This window comes from Cucurbitaria berberidis (assembly GCF_010015615.1).
Source record: "Cucurbitaria berberidis CBS 394.84 unplaced genomic scaffold K460scaffold_3, whole genome shotgun sequence".
Taxonomy (NCBI): domain Eukaryota; kingdom Fungi; phylum Ascomycota; class Dothideomycetes; order Pleosporales; family Cucurbitariaceae; genus Cucurbitaria; species Cucurbitaria berberidis.
The window spans coordinates 632160-656548 of record NW_024468937.1 but is presented as its reverse complement, the minus strand read 5'-3'; the positions used below and the strand labels follow the sequence as shown (position 1 = coordinate 656548).

The following is a 24389-nucleotide window of genomic DNA, read 5'->3' as shown; positions in this document are numbered from 1 at the left end:
CAAAGAGTTGCTACAAGGCGGAGAGAGACAATGAGGAGCTTGTTGTTCTTGCTGGCGGGCCGTGTCGCTTGTCGATTGTCTACCAAAGCTTTCAGGCACCGCCAATCGCAATCCCTGTCAATTTGACTGACGAGCCAAGACCTGCGACTTCCGCGACCAACAGCTCCATCTCCAGTTCCAGTCCAGGTCACTTTGGGAGCACCCTGCCCGCCATTAGCACTTCAAACTCACCATGTCGTCGCGTCAGCCCAGGTAGTCCTTTTTCTAGCCACTTTTACTGGCTTCCCGAGGCTAATTGACCCCAGGTTCAACCAGCAGGCCCTCATCGACACCACTCCGCTACCCGATGACATCCCCAAGGTCAAAGAACTCGGCGCCAGTTCTGCCCCTCTCCTCAGCGCCTCCTTCTTCATCGGTGCGCGGTGCAAGGCCTTCAACGATGACTACATGATGTGCAAGACCGAGGCGAACGGCCGGGGTGAATTCGACTGCATGCAAGAGGGTCGCAAGGTCACCAGATGCGCAGCCAGCGTGTAGGAGCCCCCGGGTCAACAAGTTGAAAGAAAGAAAGCTGACGGACATGGCAGTATCAAGGATATCAACGAGAACTGTCTGGCTGAGTTCCGCACTCACTGGCAATGCCTGGAGAACCACAATCAGCAGCTATGGAACTGCCGGTCAGAAGAGCGGAGGTTGAACAAGTGCGTATTTGAGAAGCTGGTATGTATTCAATGTGGCTTTGATCGCTCTTGTCGCTTACACATGCCAGAAATTGGAGAAGACGATACCAGAGGCGCCCAAGGGCGAGACGCCCGTCCATTTGCGAGCACGCAACATCTTTGCTACTCATTGAGCTTTGTACATATATCACCAGGGACAGGAAAATCAACGACTCTAATTCAAAAGTCCGACTGTCTCATATGCAGCAAACCTTGTTGCAAATTGTGACCAAACTGCCGGTTTGCTGTACTAACAATTACACCAAGCAGATGACCAACAACGATCCAAGCGCTGTCACGCTCTTAGAGCGTGCCACAACGCCATCTCTTTTGCTTCCGCATAGCTGCGCATTGTGTAGTTTTCCGACTTCGTCGACAGCGTGCGGTGAATTTGCAGGCACTCGTACCGCTTCACTACTTGCACACCATCACTGCACGCTTCAAGCGCGCATATCACTCACTACAACTTCATTCTTTTGGCCATCCTTATTACTCACATTCTTCGCATTTGCCCTACTACCCCTCCCTCTTTATCACTCAGTTCATTACCAGTCCTGCTTGTAGGTCTAGTGCTGGGACAGGTTTGGAGCCTTTGGCGTTCTCCACAGAGAGCTTACGGTCACTACGAGCGTCTTCCTAGCACCAAGGCCACTTTACCATCACCATGAGCGCTACGATACCGTCACTGAATCCCTTCAGCGATGAAAACATCGAGCCAACCATGAGTGGCGAGAAGAACTTCGCCGACTTCAAGGTTGGTAATGATGCTACTCTCGTTAAGGATCCCTACAAAAAGACAGCAAGTAGACTAGATAACGTCGCAGTCCCTATCCTCGATGCCGTCCAAGCATTCCCAACCTGGAGCCCTCAGTCAAGCGTATCCACCCTCAGCATCGTCTCAACAGCACCTACTTCGCCTACAACAGATACCTTCAACGCGCCCATCCAGTGGAACAACGCCGACCTAAGTACTACTACCACCACCCTCTATTCACTAATATGTAGAACTAACCTGATATCGTCAGTGTATCTGCTCTCCTGCACCATGCCAGACGAGCTCCTTGCAAACCAACTCATATTCTCCCCTCCCCTCGAAGATCTCCGCACCATCACATGCCTCATACACCTCCAGCTCTTCAGAAGGACACCCACCACCCCTCCTCCGCCTGAAGCATTCTCTAAACACGCTCCCATCGGCACCGGACGACCGTGCTCAAGCGTCCTAGTCGCCGAGTCAGACAAGAAATGTGGCAGCACTACAGAAGCACGCCGCTCACTAGCGAAAAAGCTGCTTAGTAGTATGCGTGTGGTGGGCGGCGCCGTGGATATGTATAATGTCCTCGTGACGCTGCATCGTCTCTCGACTCCGACGCTATATAGCATCTACCGCAGTCTCATTCTCATGACCGCAGTGTCTGATAGGGAATGGAGCGAGCGCCTACAACAGCTTCGTGGCTTGGTCGATGGATGCGACGCCGTCGAGAGCGTAGATTTCACGTGTACTGTCGAAGCGCGGCTGGAAGTCTTTTTCCTCGAGGTGGGCGTGGGGCAGCTTGAACGTTGGATCAGGAGTGTAGGAGTGGCATTGGCGTTGGGGAGGAGGGGTCGTAAGGTCTGGGCAGATGTTTATGGGGATGCGGCGGCGTTCTTGGGGCGGGCGATGTGGGAATTATTGGATTAAGAAGACGGTGGGGTAATAGTGATAAGGGGGAAGAGAGTGTGAATGGGGTAGGCCCTCGATGCTTTGCATGAGAAGAGGAGAGTGTGGCGAGCGATCGCAACAGGCTGGACAGCGAGTGCGAAGAATGTTAGCATTATTACCAGCTATTGATAATAAACCAGTTCTTCAAAAACCTCCTAATGCTACTAATACCTTCCCATCATAGCTCGTAACTTCATAAGTCGTGTCTCGTGGATATCAATCATGTCGTCAATAGCAACAGCCTAATCCCTCCTTCCACCCCTCACAGCACCTAAGAAGCGGTCTCGAAGAGTTCCTCGCACTGCAGCCGCAGCGCCAGCAGGTGAGCTCCTGAGAAACGAGCTGCTCTCCATAAATGAACTGCTGCCATCCATCCCGAAGCTACTCCTCCCCCGGCCCAGGTCCACCCCAAGACTAAGTCTACTAGCTACAGGGCCTGCACCAGCGCCGGTAGCCACGATACCACTCGGAAGCCCAGAGCTCCTGCGTCCCGAGCTCCGTCTCCCACTTTCTCTTCTCATCGACCGTCTCGACCGAGCTGAATTGAGATGCGGTGTGGGTAGGTGGCTGCGATCGATATCGCTGGAGTCTTCGAGTTCAGAGTCGGTATGCTCGTAGCTCCCCGCCTCAGGCACATCGTCGTCTAGATCGCGCTCGTCTTGCAGAACGCCCGCCATTTCCGCTTCCTCCATCTCCAGCATGTGGCTCACCTCCGCTTCCAGCATACTCCCTTCGATAAAAGAGTCTTCGTTGAACGGCACGGTAGTATCCTGGCCCTCGTCATCGCTGCCAGGGTCGTCGGACGAGTCAGAAGCAGACTCAGAGGCCGACGCTTCGGGCACTTCTTCGTCTAGATCTCGTTCTTCCTCTTCTTGGCCTTCCATTTGGTCTCCCTGTTCTCGCTGTTCTTCATTCGCAGCATCTTGCTGCGCGGCTGCTAGATCCATCATCACTTGCTCCCTCCGCTGCATCATGTCCTGTTCCTCCTTCTCTAGTTCCTCGTCCTTCATCGCCTGCAGGGTTTTGGCAACACCCGGTGGGCGGAGCCAGCCAGCGCCGAAACGGCGGACGTTTTGCTTGCGTTGTTCGATTGTGTTCTCGTCGTTTGTGAGGGCTGCGAGGAGGGCGGAAGTATGGCGCGGGCCATGGTGGGAGGTTGGTCGGCGTTGGTTGTGCGAGTTGGCGTTAGGGGGTGACTGTGAGCTTCTGTCGTCGATGTAGCTGTGGTTTGCGCGGTGGGAGGGCCAGAGGGAGGCGTCCTGGAGCGATTGTAAGTATCGGGTTTTGGTACACTAAGTTTATGGGAGAGCTCGTGTTGTATATAGGTATGTGTAGAACTTGAGCAAGGCAAACATACCGGTCGCGGTGCAATCATAGGTAGCGACAGCATCTTGGTTCGGCTGGCAGATACCTGCGGTCACTAAGTTTGAGTACAGATTGCGATTATTGGTGGGTCTTTGCAGCAATAGACGCGTTGTTTGGTGTTTAAGTCAACATGAGGCTACCTGTTGGCCCCACCTCGGTTCACCCTAAAGCAGTAAGGCGGTCGCCGCTGGCGATCATCCTCCAAGGTTTGTCTACTCGATCACTTGTTACCATACTTTGAACTGTAAGGACGTATGGACTGTTTACGATATATATCTACTCTCTTCTGAATCGTGTAACGAATATAGGTCCAGCAACAAAAAGTCCATGGAGGCGGAAGCCGCTCTCCATCCCAAGCGACTCCAAGTCGTCACTTTTCTTTTTAAACATGCAAAATCCTCCATGGTTGTAGAATCCCTACAATCACAACACACGCTATGAACGCCGTCACTAAGCCCTGAATCATTTCTCTTACATTCTCACATGGAGAGCTCGTCAACCCCTTTGCCAAAAGAGAACTGACGAAACACAAAAACATCTATGCTTCCCTGAAGCTGGTTTGACGTATACATATATTTCTCAGCTGATAATGCAGTAGAACCTGTTCGTACGAACGGCCCCTGTTTCAATCTCCTAGGGGTCTGTCCGAGCTCTGGAGCGGGCATCAGGGAAAGTGTTGGGTTTTGGTAATATGGGATGTGCATAACGCTATGTAAAAGTCACCTAGGGCGATCCGCCCTACTAACTATGTTATAAATAGCAGTCCCTACAATATGATCATGAGAGGTACACGGGCTATGGAGGACGCATCGTCAAGGCGCAAAGATGATTGAAATCTAGGGATCGAAGAGTACAGAGTAGACGATGCATGGTCTATAGGAAGATCTAGATTCCCATGCATTTCTATTCTAGTACTTCATACGAAGACTCCAGAGTGCCATTCTTTACAAGATTGTAGCACTGGTCGAGCTTAGACTATCTTGAAATATGAAGACAGAAGGAAATGTCGCATTTGTCTTCTGCTCCTCTTCCGAAAGCAATTTATTGCTTGCACTCGCTATACATACATACCAAATGCGACTAAGCATCTCGAATGTATGATAAGGTTCTGATCAAATCTCAACGGCGAGCAGATAACCTTATCTCAAGCCATTACAACTCTGATGCTAGTGATTTGTTCAGCACATAGCTTCCTTGGGCGAATCGCCATCAACCCGTAAGCTCCAACCTGTCATGCTAGTCGTCAATATCGGAAAAGGAGAGGCGAGATATCTCCCGACCTTGCATGAACCCAGGCTCAGCCTCCGCGGCCGCCAGTGATAGTACCTCGAGGTATCTATACTTGATCAAATGCCGCGGGCCCATCCATCCCAGTCCAACCCGCAATGCCTGCACCCGCAAACTGCCACGACAGCATATACCCGCGGTATTTGGAGTTGGGTGATGTCCTATCCATGCTGCAGCATCTCGGAATGCTATTTCCTTCGGAAACCCAGCTTATCAGCAGGCTGCTGCGCCAGGCAGTTACACAGCGGTGGAGACGTCGGTTCAACTGCCTGGGGATTGATCATTTCTGCTAAGCACTAATTGAGGCCCGTTGCTAACCCTACAAGCCAGCGAGCCGGTACCCGCACCGGCAGCTCCTATCCAACATAGAAAGTGCATCCACGCAATAAAGACTGATGCTTGGCGCGAAAGCTTAGCGCTAAGCAACCCTAAGGTTGCAGATGAGCCGCTCGCTACGAAGGGTCGAGGCTCTTGACGTGCAGAAGCGCCTCCAATGAATAATGTGGCATGATGGGATGAGGAAAAATCGAGTCATCGCGGCGACTGAAATGAAGCCGTCGTCGGGAACGACTGATGTGCAAGATGTCGGATCTCGGAATCCTAGCGGATTAACGGGAAGTGGCTTGCCTTTTGTCTTGAACTACCGGGTAGTGGCTGCAGTTGCCAGGGCTAGAGCTGAGTGATGAGATTTTGCAGGGCGGTTCGCATTCGCCAGCGTCTTAGCATTGCCGAAATGCAAAAGCACAATGCAGGAGAGGGCCTTACGTTAGTAGCAGTGGAGCAAAGCCTTCGTATGCTCTGCGAAGCGCGGGATATTATGAAGATGGGTTTGCTGACCAGGCAGCGCGTGCTGCAGAACTTTTTGCGCGCACTAGATACATTTCAGCGTAGAAGTTGATTCGACACGTAAGAGGCGCAGGCTTCATGTACGCATCAGCTGAGTGGCTGCTCCTTCACGATAAGATAAGTTCGCCAATGCTGCAATCAAGTCAGCGACAAGGCGTAATTGCAACAAAGGAGGGGTAGAATCCCATGTACCAAAGTACCTCCCTCGGATACTTATACCTCAGCCTACTATTTGCTTATCGGACCAGCCGTTGAGTTCGTGTCATGCTGTTGAGCCCACAATCACATCTCTTCTAGCCGGTCTGGGAGCAGAGTTCGGCTGGAGAAGGGCTGTCAAGATTGCGAACGTAGCCGTTCATGACGAGGAACAGGGGCAGGCGATTGAGCAGGGTGTGGCAGGGCTTGCAGCTGTACGCGAGGCTTGGGTGCAGGCCGTGAAGGATTTTGCAGTTTGTGAGAAAAGGTGGTGTCGCGGGAAGCAGCCCTATTCGCGGGCAAGAATAAGCGAGCTATTGCGAATGCAGTGTGCAGTGTGTAGTGTGCATAACGGTTTCTTCTGTATGATAGCGGCGATCTCCGCGCGAAAGATATGAAGTCGAGACCTAATGGGCATAGGTCGTTCGTCAAAATGACCACTTGGGATATTGGTAGCTGCTTGTATGTCAATAGTTGAGAAAGCATTACATATGAGGCACTACCTTGAGTAAATACCCTTCATAACTACACGCGCCCAGCTCAAGGATCGTTTTGAACAACAGAGCAAAACCGAATCTAGGCATATTGGACAATTTCCCAATATGGCGTGTTGCAGACCTTGTGCACGCGTGGGATGTTACAGCGGCCTGTCAAGACCCTGAGGCTTCTCCTGCACTCAATCAATCGATCCAGGTCGTTGAAAGATCGGCATGCTTCACAGCATCTGGCAGCTGTCACGACGAAGAACCTTCCCGATTGGAAAGAAGCCGGATAGTAGAAGAGCTTCACCAATTGTATGTGCATGGAGCTTGCATTGTCATGCTTGAATTGATCGGTATGCCGAACGCGGCCAACAATGAGGGGTCCGGCTTGCCGAAGTGAGTATGTCTAACATCCGAACGTTGGCTGGAGAGCGATGGTTTCGAGAAATCTCATCCGCCGCTTGCAGTATGAGCTAAACATGGAATTGGGTTTGATGGGCTGACGGACACTTCGCAGGCTATTGGGTCTTTATCGAACAGTCTGGACTGTCTGCTCATCGTGCAAAAAGAATCGAGATCGAGAGCACTATACCTCGCTCGAAACGACGTGCAGTGGCTGGAGAACCCCTGTTTGACACACAACACATGAGACACTGTGTTTTCTCCACACTTGTGAGTGACCATATTAGTGAAGCACAATAAGCCCCTCTTGCTAAAGCAAGTCCTGCTGCATATGAGGGTATAAGTGACGCGTATGACCGGCTGGGGCAAGACGAAACTACTGCTGCTGTGCCGCGTGTCACCCTCTTGCTCGTGCCCACATCATCTCTGCCGTAGTCAAACTCATTACACTAATGCCTCGAAGATTTGAAAGACGAGGTTTCGAACCAGTGGGCCTAAGAAATTCCCGTTGGATGGGGGCTGAGGATTGCGTATGTAAGTGCTACTGATTTCTCTTACTGCGTTTTATATTCCGCTCTTGCTAGCGTTGACTTTGCTTTTCAAAAAAATTAAAATTTGGATCATCGTTCTTGGTACGACTTAAAATAGTATAGTGTTCACACTCCAAGGTGTAGCTCTTTAACTTCTACACTAGAAGCTGTGAAATTGAAAGTTGTAACAGACTTTGCGGGTACTAAACATGGAAGTGGCAATATGGAACGGTGGACGTTTCTGTGAGGACGTTACTGGAATGTGGTAGCTCCACAGTTTTGTCGGGTAGTCGCGTGGTCCATGTACCGAAACAGCGATTTTATACCTTGGTACCACGTCCATGGAAACATGGTAAGGTGATACTGACAGTGCTCCTGCGTTGTCTTATCAAAAACCATCTGCAAGTATAGTCGAACGATGGATTTTCTTTTATTGTCTTGGCATGTCATTCCGCACGCCTGATGAGTGTCTCCATTTATTATGCACGAACTGCTTTGTCGTATACGAGCTGAACGAATCAGAGACGGAAGAGTGTAAACGCAGAGCAGATATGGTGACAGATAGCAGAGAGCACTGCATGAGGGAGAAGACGACCGTTAATTGCGCCAGTATCCGGCCCGACCGCAAGTGAGTGTTGGACGCAGCCGATCCTTGAGTGTGCGACTGCGTAATCTGAAAAGTCGCCTGGCCCATTTGCGTGATTTCGCAACGACCGGCATTAAATATGGGCTCCATGCCTGGATGTATGCAGCAGTGATAGGTTGTGGTTTGATTGACTAGTGTACCGAATAGTTAGTAACAGTTAGAAACTGGGCAGAGGAATGGAGCAACCGCGTGTCCTCTGCTTACTCAGCCAGTACGTTACAGTTAGCTGGGGTTAAAAACGTTTTATAACTGGCACGAACCACACAACGGTGAGCTGCGCAAGCCATCACCAGGATGCACGTTGTCTGCCTTGTGCAAAAAGCCGAGAAAGGACCAATCAGTCATGGTCTATGTTCGCACCGGAAAGCAGACGATCGGCTGGCGATTTCATCATCGGAAGGCCGAAATCGCACAGGGAGTCTGTGGATTCCGAAAAACTCAGCGGTAGTTCGTCCATGGGCACTCGAAGCGGGGACTCAGTCCTGGGGTTCAAAGTTGTGCTGTGTATGACGGCAGCCTAGCCATGGAGCTGATGATGCTCCTGGGATGCAGTTTCTTTGCACGCAGGAGAATGTGCGCAATAGATGGGTTTAATTGTGTCGTTTGGTGCGGAATTTTTAGTCTTAATCACGTCGACAGACATACATAGGGGACAGAGGCGTGTGCAGGTGTGTGCAGCCGAGGCCTCGTCCTGCAGCCAGCTGATGCAGACGTGCTCGCTATTCTCCTCACTTAGCAGCAGCAGCAGCCCTACATTGCCTACGAAGCCTCTAGCAGCGATGACCAGCTATGAAGGCCAGTCGAGGCCACTGGAGACACGCCCAGGAGGGAGGAAGCGCGGCGCTTTCGGTTTGCCGGAATCCACTCCGCGCGCAAGCCAGCCAAGATGGCGTGTGTGCATTCGTGTGCATCACGGCATGGCAGGCCTCGATGCATTATGATTCGCATCGACGGGTGCAGGCTCTCGGACGCAAATGCAGCGTTTTGATTGAAGGCACAACGGTGCGGTGGCACGACAGCAAGCCAACACCAGCCGCCTGCGCCCTGTCAGGATCGAGCTGGGCGACACGAAGCAAGCAACGCGATAAAGAGCAGCGGCAGGGGCCAGGGCAGAATCTGCAGCTAACCGTGGTCGGCTCGTGCGTTCGACGGCGTCGACGTCCAGGTACATCTCCCGCAGCGGATCGCTGGGAGGGTTGCAATTGAAGAGGCGCTGTTGGATGGGGAGGGAACGCCGGGGGAGTATCTTGAGGGCGTAGAGAGAGAGAGAGAGAGGAGGGGAGAGGAGGGCAGGGTGGACAACGAACGAGGCGCAAAAGCAGCGTCCCAGCGTCCCAGCCTGGCTCTCCAACCAAGGCGTCGAGACGGTGGCGGCGTCGGCCCAAGGCCGCCAGAAGCCGCGGCCGCAGAGTCGTCGCAAGTACCTCTACTGTTGCAAGAGGCGTGGTGGTAGTGGTGGTGGTGGTGTCGTCGTTCAGACGCAGTGCAGGGATAGTCGCTCTCTAGACTGCGGCGAACACACGGGCGCCCTCAGTGCTGAGTGGGGTGGGTGTGTCTTGTGCTAATAAGAGAAATACCAGCCCATCGCGCCCATACATAGCACGTCCAATTCACTCCGCAATCCACATCTTTCCTCCTCCGCGCCCCGCTCCTTTTCCCTCGTTCCCTCTTCCCAAACCTGCCAATTCCCTCCGCCTTACCTCGACTCGAGAGCCTTTCTCCCCCCCTCCTCTCCTCATTCATCGACGCGCTCCCGCCCCTGAGACGAGACGTCCCCTCCCCCCCGCCTGCCGACGACATTGGAAGCCCGACTGGGCGACCGGACCCGCATCCTATTGGACCACAGTGCCAGCCCTGCACCCTTGCTACCGTTGCAGACCCCTCACCAAAGTGGCCACCACCCATCTCTCACGACCCAGGGGTCCACTGCGCTCGCTTTAAACTTCCTGACGGTCGCTTCTTTTGGTTCTTTTGGCCCTTAGGTGCCTTCCCTTCTCCATCTCTTCTGCCACTCGTTTACCCGCGTCGATCCCCATTTCGGACGGAACCACATTTCTTACCACGACATCGCTCAACATGGACCAGCACCTGGACAACTTCAATCCCTTTGTCAACCCCCAAGACCTGGAAAACCACGGCGATTTCCCCGACGCTGCCTGGTTGTCGCGCTTCGACCAACATGCTTCTTTACAGTCTGACACCACTAGCGGCTTCCCCATCCCGAACCATCAACGCACTGCTCGCAACCAGGACTCCGCTGTGGACCTCACTGTATATTCAGATTCGACCTATACTCAGGTGAAGACAGAGGATAACTTCAACGCCTACATTGACGATGCATACGGTACCACTTACTCTACACCATCCTCAAACACGCCGTCGCCCAACGACAACCCCATCTTCAGCAACGTCAACTCGCCAGGCGACTTTACTCGCAGCCAAAGCCAAACCAGTTCACCTGACACGAGCAACGACTCGGACGCTTGGCCTGCAATCCACATTCCGCAGTCGATCGATCCGCTCAAGTGTTTTATCCAACTGGACAAGACCAAGACTCGCGCAGAAACCCAGATCAAGACTTTGGTGTCTTTGGACCCCCTTCCTAGGCGTTTTCAATGGGTTCGCTTTCCTCGTCACACCCTGTCCAAATCGAAACAGCTGGCAAGTGACGAAGAAGTCGCCGCAAACGAGAGGAAAGACGGCACAGCCCGTCTCCAGCTCACTCTTGTTCTTGCAACTGCGGTAGAGAAACCAGAGGGCCTACAACGCGCATATCGGCGTGCAAGGGGCGAGGAGCCCACCCCACGGCGGCAGCGCGGAGTTGCTATCACCGAGATTGACAAGGCCGACCGAACTCATCCAGCAAACGGTGGCGCCGTTACCATCTGTGAGGGCTGTAAAGAGCGCGAGGCCAAACGGTATAACCGCAAGAAGAAGCGCAACGCAGAGGAGGAAGATGAGTGGAACAGCTACGAGGATGAGCGCATCATTATGATCAACGAGAAGGAGTTCAAAAGATGGCAAGATGTTGAAGACGATCCGGAGTGTTCGCCAGACGCAAAGAAGGTAGAATTTGCTATGCGAATAACGTGCTATTGCAGACATCAAGAAGAGAAGTCGCCAGTGGGCTACCGCGTCGTCTTCACATTCACCGATGTCCACAACAACGTGCTCGCGCAGCAAATTTCCGACGTCATTCAGATTACCGATGATCACAAGAACAAGGAGATTCCTATAGAAGCCATTCCAAGCTCTCTAAATATTCCCTCGGCGTCATTGGAGTCCGGACCGACCCCATATACGGTTCCCCTCTACGATTACTCGACGGTCTACGGCGTCTATTCACAGCCTACCACACCGAGTGTTCCTCAAGCGCAAAGTCTTACTCACTCTCAAAGTATGTTCTTCGCACGAGATGGTCAGTACTCTCAGATGACAAACTGCGCCTTCACCCCCCAGGTGCCTCCCCAAAGTGGAATGGCCTTCAACGGCACTACCATTCCTGCAACGTCACCTGCTCCCCAATATCCCACACATCAACGTGGTCAAAGCTACTACAATACACCGGCGCCGGCACTGATCAGCCCGACGGTGGAGCAAATGTCACCACAGGCAGGCTTTCCGCTTCACCGCCCTCATTCTTTGGACAGCTTTCCCCAATGGAACTTCCAATTCGCGGCGCAGCAAGCCACATATCCTCAAGTTTTTGCGTCTCAGCCGCCGTCTCGTAACCCTTCACGCCCAGCCTCGCCATCTTGGGATCAAGGCGGCCGCTCCACGAAGAAGATGCGCGCAGTCCCTGGCTTCATGTTGTACGAGGACGACGAGCAATGAGCCATCAACGATACGATAGCACGAGTTACGAACACACGGAAAACTGGAGATTTTAGCAGGATACCATTGAGCGGCGTTGTGGAGTTTCTTTTAAAAATTTATGGGTCACATCGGGATTTAGGGGCCCAAACGAAATAAGCACATCACGAACTAACTTTGCTTCGCCATTTAGCCTTGCAGCGCAAACGAGATTTTTTACCTGCACGGCCTGCAAAAGTAATCTGGGTGGCAGCACTTCTACTTTTGATTCTATTTTTCCGTCACGAGACGTTTTTGTGGTTGGGTTGTTGATGGTTTCTCTTGGATATGTATCCGCGTTTGATAGACTCCTTTACTCGATTACTATCCTTTAATCACTAGACTAAACTTTGTAATCTTTACATGCTAGCTCCTCTCGCGAGGACGATGCACAACAAGAATCAATCAACTCCTCTTCAATCATGGTTTAAACTTGCTGTGTGAAGATGCATGCTCCGCAGTCAAGAGAGGAGAAAGGCAGGCAGACTAGTCGCACCCCGCTTCTTCTCCCCTTTGACATGTGTATGATGCATCTCCCACCATGAGCGGCCTAGGTTGTCCATCTCCTCATTTACCTACCTAGCTACTGTATCTCACACCCCTGATCACCGAACCCCGCCTTCTCATTATGCACTTTCAGAAGCTAAAACGATCCAGACCACCTCCCCAATACCAATTGGGGACGATGATCAAGAAGATATGCTTGACCAAGAAGTCCCATGAGAAACGAGGAAATCGCTCAATGGAGATTACCTCGAACGCATGAACGATTTGCGCCGTGCCCGTTCATTCGGCGGGGTTCTTCAGCCGCTGGCTGGGATGGAAAGCGGTCGAGAAACGGAAAGGTAATATAAGTAGATGAAGACGTGGGTGGGCGGGATAACGGTATCTTTTAGTATTGAGGCCTAGACTGCAGGTGAGCGCAGGTACCCGAAAACGACTTGCGATTGTGAGTCTGTGGCGACGATGATGTTAGGCATGCTTCTCTATCTGCGCATCCATGGACGATAATTAGGGGTGCTGATCGGATAAAGGAATGATTGAGCGTGTTTAGAGGCTATCAGTTCTGCAGCGGAGCACAGTTTATATTGCAGCATCCTGCTGGCTGGTAGACCGTTGCCCTTTACTTGTGGATAGTACATTCAACGGAGATGACCCACAGCACATGTTCACATGCTGTGCGACCAACAAAACCCACTATCGAAACCTTCCTTCAATCTTCCAAATAACCGAGCCGTGCAAGACCACCTTTACTCCCGAACGCTTCTAGATCGCCGGGATGCTTGTTTGATAGCTGCAACGGCCCGAGGCCGCGTTCTTGCATATAAACTAGGCTGCCTATACCGCGGACGCCCGACATGCGATATGCTGCGCGCACTCGCATTGCAGGCAAGCGGGGCATATACGTTCGTCTTCTGCGAACCTATGCAGTACTTCATGGTGGGTGTGAAGTTTGGTGGCGCCATCTGCAGTCGATGTAGGCTAAAAGCCTGCAGCACCGGCTTTCCTGTATTCTTCAAAGGTGTGGACAGGACCAGTACTCGGGTCTTCTTTGCTGCGGAGCTCTTCCTCCCACTTCTCCTCTTCCTGGGTAATAGTAGCTTGAAAGGCGGCAGACTGTCCGCGGTGGAAGTACAGGGGTGCGCGCTTGAGAAGGGCGACGTCCTGCGTGACGAGAATGTGCTTGACGGTCGACCCTGGTGCTGTCAGTCATCTGAACTCATGCGTGGGTTGGGAGGGAGCATACCAGGCGTCTCATATTTGGCCTGCAGGAGCAGCTGATCGACGACATGTCGCAATCCGCGAGCGCCTGTGCCCATCTTGCTGGCCTTGCGTGCGATCTCGCGTAGAGCACCGCTCGTGAACCGCAGCTCTATGTTTCTAAGAAAGGACTTGCGCTCTTCCTGTCTCACGAGGCTGTCCTTGGGTTCTGTAAGAACACGAACCAGCGCTTCCTCGTCCAAGGCTGAGACAGCGCACACTGTTGGTATTCGACCGATTAACTCGGGGATCATGCCGAACTTCTGGAGGTCTGCGGGCTGGACATGGTCAAGTACATTCACCTTCTCCTCTTTTTTCTGCCGTCTAACGCCAAACGGATTCGGGGTCTCTACCTCTGGCGGCACAAAGAAGGGTGAGTCCTTCTTGAACAGGGCAGCCTCTGCTCCTGTTATCATGACACCATCAGCAGCCGCATGTGCGTTGGACGTCCGGATTGAGGCGCCAAATCCCATGCTGCCCATGGACTTCCGGTCTAAGACGATCTTGTGCAGGTTTGAAAAGGCCCCAGTACAGATAAAGAGGATGTTGTCGGTTCGAATGTTGAACACTTCTCCCTTGCCACCTCCTGGCATGGTAGAATTTTGGGAGCCATCAAGCGGGTTTCCACGATTTGAAGCACCCCCTGGCCTACCTGCACTCCTCTCAGGCTTTGCCTGCACCTGTACGGTGGTGCCCTCGATGATCTTGAGCAAGGCTTGCTGCACGCCTTCTCCACCGACATCCTTCCCATAGGAGATCTTCGCCCCGGCAATCTTGTCTATCTCATCTAATACGATGATGCCCTGTTCTGTAGCTTCTATGTCGTAGTTGGAGGCCGAGAAGAGACGAGCGATGCACTGTTCAACATCGTCGCCAATGTAACCGGCTTGTGTAAAGGTCGTGCAGTCCGACATGGATATTGGAATTCCCAAAGTCTTTGCCAAAGTCTTGCACATCAGTGTCTTACCAACGCCTGTAGGACCCAGTATGAGCACGTTGGACTTTTCTATTTGCAGCTGGTGCTCTGTTGTATCTAGCAACGGGTCGGGGTCTCTCGACGCATACGTTGGTGGCCCGTAGGACGGGGCTTCGCTGTACGATGGCGGCTCGCTGTGATTATACAATTCTACGGTCGGCTGCTGACCTGGAAACTCATCTGTGTTGCTCAGTCACGCTCCATCAAGAGATAGGCAATGTAATGTTTAGCAAAAGATATTATAAGAGAGTTGGAGCTACCTTCTACAGGATGTCTAAACGCCGACGCTCTCCTCTTCGCCTGAGCCTCAGTCCTAGCTTGCTCATCCTTCTGCCTCTGAATCTCTTGTATCCTTAAATAGTGCTCATGGACCGCAACACTCAAGACGACCTTCGCGCGGTCCTGATCGACAACGAATTGGTCCAAGTGCTGCCTCAGTACCTTGGGCGTGACGTGACTTGACCCCACATTGCTTGTGCCGCCCAATGGACCTCGAGTCGGCTGATCGGTCTCATAGAACGAGGAGAAGCCCTGGCCGCTGAAGTCGGAGCGGTTATAAGAGGATTGCCTAGGGCGAGAGGAGGAGAAGGGACGAAATGACCTTCCGATGCTGTAGAGAGCAAGGTAGGATGCGCGGGCACGCGGACAGACGGCGGCGAGAGTGAGGGTTCTTCGGGGTATCATCTTGGAGGGGGCAACAAGACGCGACCCGATTCACATGGCGAAGCTGAAACTCAAAGGTCACGACGTTCGCGGGCGACTCAGGCTTAGGTGAAGGGAGACGCAAGTGGTAGTCCACTACCTAGGCATGGGTGGAGCTGGAGGTCACACGGGAGCTCTCCGCATTGAGCCGACGTGGAACATGTGCGGGGCAGCTCCCCAACTTTTGATAAGCAACTCGTCGGGCCGTTTTGATGTGCCACCTACACAGACACTACACGCATTGGCACAAAACCAACTCTGATGGGTGACGCGCATTCCTAGATTCTCGGACCGATACCGACGAATTGCAGCGTGAATCCCTCCGGGCTCCTTCGATGCGCAATGTGGGATAGCTGGTGGCGTGGGCGCGGGCGCGATGCCTGTTCAAGCTCTCAAGCTATGACGTTGCTGGTTGGATTGGCAACGACTTTTGGTTGAGAGCCCGCAGCCCTCAGCAATTCGGGCAAAGACCCCGCAAATCTGAGAACCACCTTTACCTCTGCCATCTGTCTGCGACAGGTGTTGTTCTTCGTGATTGTACATAGAAGGAAGCAGTGTTTCCTGCAGGTTCCCGCCGCTGTCTGTGATAGCTCGCTTTACAGCAAACCCGACGCTACACCTGGACCCTCCTTCTCACATCTCACGCCATGGAGCTCAACAATGCTTCAGCAAACTCGACCCTCACAGAGGCGCCGGGGAAGATCCCCAATGACGGAACTGGTATGGGCTTCTGGCCACTCGAGAAAAACAAATTGACTGACCAACTTTCTCCCAGGCATCGTACAGCTCGATCCTTACTTGGAGCCCTTCCAAGGCGCGCTCAGGAGTCGCTTCGCAAAAGCCCAGCAATGGATCAAGACGATTGACCAAACAGAAGGCGGTCTGGAGAAGTTCTCAAGGGCAAGTATTCTGCGATTGGCACTCACCAGCATGTAGCTGACTGCTTTTTTCAGGGATACGAAAAGTTTGGCTTCCTTGTACAGCCCAACGGCGACGTTATCTACCGCGAGTGGGCTCCGTCTGCCCTGCGAGCATACTTGATTGGCGACTTCAACGGCTGGAACCGTGATGCAACCCCCATGACGAGAAATGACTTTGGTGTCTTCGAAGTTACTGTACCTGGAGTCAACGGCCAGCCCGCAATCCCGCACGATTCGAAAATCAAGGTGTGTTTGCTATACACGTAGGAATGAGCTCAAGCTGACTTAGCATGCAGGTGTCTTTCGTTACTCCTAATGACCATGCTCGCCAGGAGCGCCTCCCCGCCTGGATCACCCGAGTGACGCAAGACCTCAATGTCTCTCCCGTCTACGATGCGCGCTTCTGGAACCCCCCCGAGAAATATGTCTGGAAGAACAAGCGGCCCGCGAAGCCCCAGAGCGCCCGAATTTACGAGGCCCATGTTGGCATCTCCTCCCCCGAGCCGAAGGTAGCCACCTACAAAGAGTTCACACACAACACGTTGCCGCGGATTAAGCATTTGGGATACAATACTATACAACTGATGGCCGTTATGGAGCATGCGTACTACGCAAGCTTCGGATACCAGGTCAACAGCTTCTTCGCGGCAAGTAGTCGCTATGGATTCCCAGACGATCTGAAGGAGCTCATCGATACTGCGCACGGCATGGGCATCACTGTTTTGCTGGACATGGTACATAGCCATGCGTCCAAGAATGTCCTTGACGGCTTGAACATGTTTGACGGTAGCGACCACCTCTACTTCCATGAAGGCGCCAAAGGACGTCACGAGCTCTGGGACAGCAGACTATTCAACTACGGACATCATGAAGTTTTGCGCTTCCTCCTCAGTAATCTTCGCTTCTGGATGGAGGAGTATCAGTTTGACGGTTTCCGCTTCGACGGAGTTACGAGCATGCTCTACACTCACCACGGAATTGGAACGTAAGTATTTGTCCCATATTAGCCATGTTACATGTTTAACAGTTTCTAGGGGCTTCTCGGGTGGCTACCATGAGTACTTCGGTCCCTCTGTGGACGAGGAAGCTGTGGTGTACATGATGCTTGCCAACGAGCTACTGCATACAATCTTCCCAGACTCCATTACCATCGCTGAGGATGTTTCTGGCATGCCAGGTCTCTGTGTGTCACTCTCATTAGGCGGAATAGGATTCGACTACCGATTAGCCATGGCTGTACCTGACCTCTACATCAAGTGGTTGAAGGAGAAGCAGGATATCGACTGGGACATGGGCCAACTTGTTTTCACCCTGACGAACCGAAGACACGGAGAGAAGACTATTGCATACGCCGAAAGCCACGACCAAGCGTAAGTCGGCCACATTAGACCTTTTACACAGATACTGATATCATTTAGGCTTGTCGGAGACAAGACTCTGCTCTTCTGGCTCTGCGACGCGCAGATGTACACCAACATGTCGCTGCTTTCGGAGCTAACGCCTGTCATCAACCGAGGCCTCTCCCTCCACAAGATGATCCGACTGATTACGCACGGTCTCGGAGGCGAAGGCTACCTCAACTTCGAGGGAAATGAGTTTGGGCACCCAGAATGGCTCGACTTCCCCCGCGAAGGCAATGGTAACTCCTTCCACTACGCGCGCCGCCAGTTTAACCTCGTCGACGACGAACTCCTGCGGTACAGGTTCCTTAACGAGTTCGACAGCAAGATGCAGTGGACTGAGGAGAAGTACGGATGGCTGCATGCCCCTCAGGCGTATGTAAGCTTGAAGCATGAGGGCGATAAGGTCGTCGTGTTTGAGCGCGCTGGGCTGCTGTGGATTTTCAACTTCCATCCCCAGGAGAGCTTTACAGACTACCGTGTGGGTGTTGAGCAAGAAGGCACCTACAGGATCGTGCTCAGCACCGATGCTAAGGCGTTTGGTGGACACGGAAACGTGGATGAGAGCACGAGGTTCTTCACTACACCGTTTGCGTGGAATGAGAGGAAAAACTTCTTGCAGGTTTATGTTCCGTCAAGGACGGCGATTGTAAGTCGCCCCACATTACAGAAGGGTGAAGTGTGCTAACTGATTAATAGGTGATGGCGCTCGAAAGTACATTGTGAGTAGTGGTGAGCGATGATAAGTTGGTGGAAGTCAAATTGAAACGGCGAAATGTGAGGCGACCGTACCGTATCACTGCAGGAGGATAGGTAGGAGCCTGTATCTACTAGTGAAACAATCTACAGATAAAATATACTACGTGTTGATATAATGGTTCAAACGCACTTTACGTGAAGACGGTAATGAACTGGCCATCCGGCAGCCTGGAGGTGTTCGCTGTATTTTTGCGTTCCTATTTAGTAAACTTCTAATAATTACCTGAAGGGCACCTGGCTAGGATTTGGTCGAGTGGGATTGTTCAGTACAGTCGGTACGTGGTGTATGTCGCAGCTATAAGAACTAGCCATCATCTGGGAGCCTGGAGGCATTCGCTGTATTTTGTGTTCCTACTCTGTGAATGTCCGATAGATCCCTGAAGGGCACCTGGCTAGCGTTTGGTCGAGCGAGTTTGTTCGGAACATGGTGCACTCAACGGCCTGATAATCGGAGAAGCACATCAAAGAATCGATATTTGAACCTCGTGCAATAGTAAGGGAAAAGCTATCCATCTCCCTAGGTACCTAGGTAGGTATCGTTGGTGGGCACACTTGACGCTAACCCGTGTTGGCTAGGCCGCTTTGGCCCCTTCCCGTAGTGCGGACGTGACTTCTAGCTCTCGAGCTTCTTTTCCTTTCATCACCACCCTCTCCACTCACCACATCCGTCTCATTCATCTTTCAAAATGCTGAAGAGGTAAGATCTTGACCCGAACAAATCAATTGATGATGATTCAATTGGAAAAGCTGTGCTAATTGATGAAACTACAGCGGTCTCCAGAGGACGCTTCGCTCCTCCCTCCGCCGACCGGCCACGGTCCGCAGCGCGTTCCAACCCATCAAGAAGAACTTTGCGCCTGCTCTGGCAGCTCGCTTCGCCAGCACCGATGCCTCCAACAGCGGCAAGATACACGCCGTCATTGGTGCTGTAGTTGACGGTCGGTCCTTCCCTTTCTGTCGCCGAAAAACTTTTCCCGGCAGCGGCTATGATGGAATCCCGTCCTCTGCCATTGCGACCCGCATCGCGCAACCTGGCGCTGACATTTCAATACAGTCAAGTTCGATACCGAGCAGCTGCCGTCGATTCTCAACGCCCTGACGACCGACAATGGCGGCCAGAAGCTCGTTCTCGAGGTTGCGGTAAGGATGCCAAGCATTGGACACCGGGAACAGCTTTACTGACTCTGGGCAGCAACATTTGGGCGAGCACATCGTCAGATGTATTGCCATGGACGGTAAGTCGAAGCCACTGCATGTCCCCGCCATTGGATGAGGCTGATTGTAAACGCTACAGGTACTGAGGGTCTCGTCCGAGGTGCCACTGCCACCGACACTGGTGCGCCCATCAAGATTCCCGTTGGTCACGGTACCCTTGGCCGTATCATGAACGTCACTGGTGATCCCATTGACGAGCGTGGTCCCATCAAGGCTACCAAATACGCTCCCATCCACGCCGATCCCCCGGAGTTCGTCGAGCAGTCCACTTCTGCTGAGATCCTCATCACTGGTATCAAGGTTGTCGATTTGTTGGCGCCCTATGCCCGTGGTGGAAAGATTGGTCTTTTCGGAGGTGCCGGTGTCGGAAAAACGGTCTTCATTCAGGAACTGATCGTAAGGTCCTCCTGGATACGTTAAGATAGAAGCTAACACACATCGTAGAACAACATTGCAAAGGCTCACGGTGGTTTCAGTGTGTTTACGGGTGTCGGTGAGCGTACCCGGGAGGGTAACGATCTATACCACGAGATGCAAGAGACGTCCGTTATTCAGCTTGATGGCGACAGCAAAGTCGCACTAGTCTTCGGTCAAATGAACGAGCCGCCGGGTGCTCGTGCTCGTGTTGCGCTTACTGGAGTAAGTACTCAACTTTCCAACTATGAACTTACTAGGATACATCACTGACCATAAAAAGTTAACTGTAGCGGAGTACTTCAGGGACGAAGAGGGTCAGGATGTGTTGCTCTTCATTGACAACATTTTCCGCTTCACTCAGGCCGGTTCCGAGGTGTCCGCTCTGCTTGGTCGTATTCCCTCTGCTGTCGGTTACCAGCCCACTCTAGCCGTGGACATGGGTATCATGCAGGAACGCATTACCACCACCTCCAAGGGCTCCATTACCTCCGTCCAGGCCGTCTACGTGCCCGCTGACGATTTGACTGATCCCGCCCCTGCCACCACCTTCGCCCATTTGGACGCCACCACTGTCTTGTCCCGCGGTATCTCCGAGTTGGGTATCTACCCCGCCGTCGACCCTCTCGACTCCAAGTCCCGTATTCTGGACCCCCGTGTCATTGGTGACGAGCACTACTCGACCGCCACCCGTGTCCAGCAGATTCTCCAGGAGTACAAGTCCCTCCAGGATATCATTGCCATTCTCGGTATGGACGAGTTGTCAGAAGCTGACAAGCTTACCGTTGAGCGTGCCCGTAAGATCCAGCGTTTCTTGAGCCAGCCTTTCGCTGTCGCTCAGGTCTTCACTGGCATTGAGGGCAAGCTTGTCGATCTCAAGGACACCATCCGATCATTCAAGGCTATCTTGAACGGTGAGGGTGACGACCTTCCCGAGGGTATGTTGTCTATTTCCCCTTCGAAGTATTACAATGCTAATTCGCCACAGGTGCTTTCTACATGGTCGGTGACCTCGAGTCGGCACGCGCCAAGGGTGAGAAGATTCTCGCTGAGCTTGAGAAGTCATAGACGCCTGCTGTGGTAGTGGGTGAGATATGAGAGTCGGCCATCGGTGTCGGAGGCAGTTCGCCGATTAATCTCACTTTGTACAAAAGATATACCTCGAAACGTGGGATTATAGGCGGGTGCTTGGACGGACGTGGCTTCCTGTGTAATCTATCTTGCATGCAAAGAGACCGTTTTCCTTGTTCGAATTGAACTCTCCATGACTCGTGAGATTCGGGCGGAACGTCTGTGGCTCATTGTAAATAGGCAGGGTATTCATCCACTTCGGACAACTACTTCTTTCAGTCCTTTAGCCCGTATGAAGGCCTGTTTGGTGAAATTCAAGTATCCTAATCTGTACCTTTTGTCCTGTAAATCAAGATGCAAAGCTGCAGGTCACCAATCGATTCATAGCCCATGGTCGAATAAATAATTCAATCGCGATGAATGAGATAAGATTGGGGTCTTCTGATAAAATTCTCCCTGTACAGTAGAGACAGATTCCCATATCAAGAGCGATCACGAGAACGAATCCCTCCTAGTATATATAAGAAATAATTTATTTACGGTTCCTAGGTATCTGCTATGAGCTTTGCCTCTATTTCACGGTAATAAACTGGGTTAGACGGAAGCAGGTAGGCAGATTGTATGAGTATTCAAGTAAGAAAGAAAGACTTTCATAGTAAAGCAGTAGTATACAAATGCGCCTGGAATAAACGGCTAATCAAGTCGAAGGACGCCCGCTATGCAATTTGACACTTGGATTATCTTATCAAAGCCTGTACGCCAAGTACTCCGTACAGCCATGATGGAAAAGTAGAGCCGAAACACCCAGAAACGAGTATTTTGTAGAGAAGACACGGATTCGGTATCTCATCGGAAGAACACACGAGTTCCGGCGGGGCTGTGCCTGTCGCTCAACGCCTACCGGCGCCACGACCCCCTTTTATCTGCTTCATGATATCCACGTTGCTCGACCGGTTGCGGGTGTTCTCATTGAAAACGACGTTGCTCTTGGGTGCGATGGTGTACGTGCTCGGACCGGCTTCCATACGAGCGCGTTGGAAGGCGCGAGGAGCTTCGAGATCCTTCTTCCTCCGAGCTGCCTGAACCGCAGCCTGGCTGCTGATGGTTCTATCGCCGGTTCGAAGCTTACTGTGCTTTGGTTAGCCAATGCCTGACTCAAAAAGAAAGATTGATAGCACGTACGTTGGATCATAGTCAGCTTGGGCAAACTCCTTCTTGCGGAAGTCGTCCGTTCGCCTAAGAATCGGACGGGTCCAGTCTGTGAAAAGGCGCTCGGCTTGTCTCTTGATCGTCAATTCCGGGCGCTTGCTCTTGATGTAGAACATGATGACCTTGCCGATGCCAGACGCGACGAGTGTGTCCTTGTTGACGGGTAGCTTGGCCAGGGAAGCGAAGAGCTCCTTCTGAATGTCGTATGCGGGAAGACTACCGTCGCTAAGGGGCTCGAGGAAGAATCGAACTGACTCCAAGAGATTGACCTCGGGGTCTACTATGGTTTCCCTCAGGCTATTCTTGTTGAGCAAGGCCGTGACTTCGGGGAGAAGCTTGAGCTTGTGGCGGGCAGGCTCGTTGCGCTTTCGGCCTTCGTTGTCGGCTTCGGCAGCTTGCGCCATGCGGCGGCGCATCTCTTCGATCTCCTGGTCGGCCATTTGCTCGAGATCGATGCCGTCCTTCTTGCGGCGTCGTGATGAGCCACTCTTAACAATAGCATCCATCTGCGCATTGAGAGCGCGCTTTCGGCCTGCACCATGGTGTTAGCTCATGTCAAGTACCCAAGACAGCGGGGATGCATACGCTCTTCTGGAGTGAGGTTCTCATCCGCGTCATCGTCTGGGCTCGCGCCTCGGACCCTACCCGCCTTCTTGGACCGCTTGCTCCTCCGATCGCCCTCTGCAATGCCCTCGCCCTCATCGCCATCCTTGTTCTTCTTCCGGCGCGGCTTGTCTGCCCTCTTCTTCTTCTTTTTAGGCTCTTCACCCTCGCCCGCGGCCCGCTTCCGCTTGTGCACACCAATCTGGTTGACATTGTCCTCGTCGATGGCCTGCGCCGGGCGCTCTTCAATAGCAATGTTGCTCGCATCGAAGTCGCCAAACTGCTCGTCAAACTGCTCGTCGTCTAGCGCCTCGGACAGCACAGACTCGTTGTCTGAAAGGCCGGCCTGGATGTCGTCGTCGTCGGGCATCTCCTCCTTGTTCTCCGTCACCTCCATATCTTGATACGGCTCGGCATTGGTGGGGTCTGGAACCGAGTGCTCTTCCTCGATCTCAGGCCGCAGGGGATCGCTTGGGTCGTTGCCGGCCTCGGGCAGCGGCGAGTTGGAATGCGACCGGTTGAACTTGACGTCCTCCATGATGCTGGACAAGAAAGTCGGGATTTCTAAGAGGTTTAGGAGGATGGACCGTGGCAGCACCGGTAGGTGAGTGGTGGGAAAAGGCTGAAACACGAAGTAAAGGTAATCGAGCGCGCGAATGGAGGAGTTGGAGCTGATGTCTGCACAGTTCAAAGAAAGTTGAGGGTCGCGACTGCCATGACGCGCGGTGGAACAATTCGCCGGGCTTGGCAGACGGAAGTGAAGGTGCGTCCCATTCAAAGAACCTCTCCTCTACATGTCACGCTCGCCTGAATACCACCTTCAGGCTCCACCTCGACCTTCACATCTACCTTGGCCATAGAGCTCGACGCTGCTGCTCAATCGACATACTGCGACACCGGCAGTACAGCGCCTCGTGGGCTCCGCGTAACCCACCCGCTTGCTTATTCGCGCACTCATAGCAGGTATACCCTCTTCTCGGTCCTGTCGCAGTCGTGCACTGCTGCCACAAACGTTGGCTTGAAGGAGGAAGGACACAGTGGAAGGAGTACAGTGGGGAGGAGAGCGACTTTTGTCACGGTTCTTGGCTGTACAGGCGCAGTCTTCGCTGCGTCACCTTGCGCGGTCATAGCTAGTAGCAACACAAACACTGTCTTTACGTGTGTTCGAGAGCGAGGAAAACACATCGTCTATCTTGTTCATCTGGCATTCGAAGTCGGCCTCTCCGGATTGCGACTCACCGACCGCAAAGCGAACAGCTCCCTCACACTGTTTACGCGCGAGCCTTTCCTCTAACCTAGCACATTTCCTACCCCTCTAACCCAAGATCAAGCT

The 24389-nt window shown here is 52.7% G+C and overlaps 9 protein-coding genes across 9 annotated transcripts; 6 read left to right on the top strand and 3 right to left on the bottom strand.

The window, feature by feature from the left end:
- Positions 1 to 202: 202 nt before the first annotated feature.
- On the top strand, positions 203 to 895 carry K460DRAFT_365647 (NADH-ubiquinone oxidoreductase 20.8 kDa subunit). The gene is made up of 4 exons (XM_040933217.1): positions 203 to 252; positions 306 to 533; positions 588 to 720; positions 770 to 895. Exons 1-4 carry the CDS (start codon positions 233 to 235, stop codon positions 851 to 853), a joined length of 465 nt encoding a protein of 154 aa, XP_040787262.1. The 5' UTR covers positions 203 to 232; the 3' UTR covers positions 854 to 895.
- Positions 896 to 966: 71 nt separating this feature from the next.
- On the top strand, positions 967 to 2532 carry K460DRAFT_96833 (uncharacterized protein). The gene is made up of 2 exons (XM_040938843.1): positions 967 to 1687; positions 1745 to 2532. Exons 1-2 carry the CDS (start codon positions 1384 to 1386, stop codon positions 2398 to 2400), a joined length of 960 nt encoding a protein of 319 aa, XP_040787261.1. The 5' UTR covers positions 967 to 1383; the 3' UTR covers positions 2401 to 2532.
- On the bottom strand, positions 2221 to 3886 carry K460DRAFT_416078 (uncharacterized protein). Its single transcript, XM_040937772.1, has 2 exons — positions 3779 to 3886; positions 2221 to 3680 (listed from the first exon to the last, which is right to left on the bottom strand). Exons 1-2 carry the CDS (start codon positions 3809 to 3811, stop codon positions 2664 to 2666), a joined length of 1050 nt encoding a protein of 349 aa, XP_040787260.1. The 5' UTR covers positions 3812 to 3886; the 3' UTR covers positions 2221 to 2663.
- Positions 3887 to 9104: 5218 nt separating this feature from the next.
- K460DRAFT_354583 (uncharacterized protein) lies at positions 9105 to 9627 on the top strand (the record flags this gene model as incomplete). The annotated part of the gene is made up of 2 exons (XM_040931796.1): positions 9105 to 9339; positions 9383 to 9627. 2 exons carry the CDS (start codon positions 9105 to 9107, stop codon positions 9625 to 9627), a joined length of 480 nt encoding a protein of 159 aa, XP_040787259.1.
- A 623-nt stretch (positions 9628 to 10250) lies between these two features.
- On the top strand, positions 10251 to 12008 carry K460DRAFT_404978 (uncharacterized protein; the record flags this gene model as incomplete). Its single annotated transcript, XM_040936784.1, has 1 exon — positions 10251 to 12008. The coding sequence occupies one exon, from the start codon at positions 10251 to 10253 to the stop codon at positions 12006 to 12008; it is 1758 nt and encodes a 585-aa protein (XP_040787258.1).
- A 1064-nt stretch (positions 12009 to 13072) lies between these two features.
- On the bottom strand, positions 13073 to 15462 carry K460DRAFT_365641 (P-loop containing nucleoside triphosphate hydrolase protein). Its single transcript, XM_040933216.1, has 3 exons — positions 15024 to 15462; positions 13774 to 14943; positions 13073 to 13723 (listed from the first exon to the last, which is right to left on the bottom strand). Exons 1-3 carry the CDS (start codon positions 15445 to 15447, stop codon positions 13509 to 13511), a joined length of 1809 nt encoding a protein of 602 aa, XP_040787257.1. The 5' UTR covers positions 15448 to 15462; the 3' UTR covers positions 13073 to 13508.
- A 650-nt stretch (positions 15463 to 16112) lies between these two features.
- K460DRAFT_404976 (glycoside hydrolase family 13 protein) lies at positions 16113 to 21241 on the top strand (the record flags this gene model as incomplete). The annotated part of the gene is made up of 14 exons (XM_040936783.1): positions 16113 to 16185; positions 16241 to 16345; positions 16402 to 16631; positions 16682 to 17370; positions 17420 to 17755; positions 17804 to 18434; positions 18485 to 18507; positions 19316 to 19482; positions 19599 to 19684; positions 19737 to 19779; positions 19839 to 20155; positions 20204 to 20398; positions 20457 to 21111; positions 21162 to 21241. The coding sequence occupies 14 exons, from the start codon at positions 16113 to 16115 to the stop codon at positions 21239 to 21241; spliced, it is 3630 nt and encodes a 1209-aa protein (XP_040787256.1).
- A 992-nt stretch (positions 21242 to 22233) lies between these two features.
- On the bottom strand, positions 22234 to 23710 carry K460DRAFT_310527 (uncharacterized protein; the record flags this gene model as incomplete). The annotated part of the gene is made up of 3 exons (XM_040930154.1): positions 23039 to 23710; positions 22427 to 22985; positions 22234 to 22372 (listed from the first exon to the last, which is right to left on the bottom strand). Coding segments are annotated over exons 1-3 (1254 nt in total), but the record flags the coding sequence as incomplete, so codon positions are not given.
- Positions 23638 to 24350, top strand: K460DRAFT_404974 (uncharacterized protein; the record flags this gene model as incomplete). Its single annotated transcript, XM_040936782.1, has 3 exons — positions 23638 to 23660; positions 23743 to 23819; positions 23881 to 24350. 3 exons carry the CDS (start codon positions 23638 to 23640, stop codon positions 24348 to 24350), a joined length of 570 nt encoding a protein of 189 aa, XP_040787254.1.
- Between the last annotated feature and the right edge of the window lie 39 nt (positions 24351 to 24389).

Excerpts from the sequence above, each read along its gene's own strand:
- K460DRAFT_416078 (XM_040937772.1), bottom strand. The coding sequence starts at position 3,811 with ATGCTGTCGCTACCTATGATTGCACCGCGACCG. Across the intron at positions 3,681-3,778 it reads CTATGATTGCACCGCGACCG|GACGCCTCCCTCTGGCCCTC; the intron begins GTATGTTTGCCT and ends CAATCGCTCCAG.
- K460DRAFT_365641 (XM_040933216.1), bottom strand. The coding sequence starts at position 15,447 with ATGATACCCCGAAGAACCCTCACTCTCGCCGCCGTCTGTCCGCGTGCC. Across the intron at positions 14,944-15,023 it reads GTTTAGACATCCTGTAGAAG|ATGAGTTTCCAGGTCAGCAG; the intron begins GTAGCTCCAACT and ends TGAGCAACACAG. Across the intron at positions 13,724-13,773 it reads GGCCAAATATGAGACGCCTG|GGTCGACCGTCAAGCACATT; the intron begins GTATGCTCCCTC and ends TGACAGCACCAG.
- K460DRAFT_365647 (XM_040933217.1), top strand. The coding sequence starts at position 233 with ATGTCGTCGCGTCAGCCCAG. Across the intron at positions 253-305 it reads ATGTCGTCGCGTCAGCCCAG|GTTCAACCAGCAGGCCCTCA; the intron begins GTAGTCCTTTTT and ends AATTGACCCCAG. Across the intron at positions 534-587 it reads ACCAGATGCGCAGCCAGCGT|TATCAAGGATATCAACGAGA; the intron begins GTAGGAGCCCCC and ends CGGACATGGCAG.
- K460DRAFT_96833 (XM_040938843.1), top strand. The coding sequence starts at position 1,384 with ATGAGCGCTACGATACCGTCACTGAATCCCTTCAGCGATGAAAACATC. Across the intron at positions 1,688-1,744 it reads GTGGAACAACGCCGACCTAA|TGTATCTGCTCTCCTGCACC; the intron begins GTACTACTACCA and ends TGATATCGTCAG.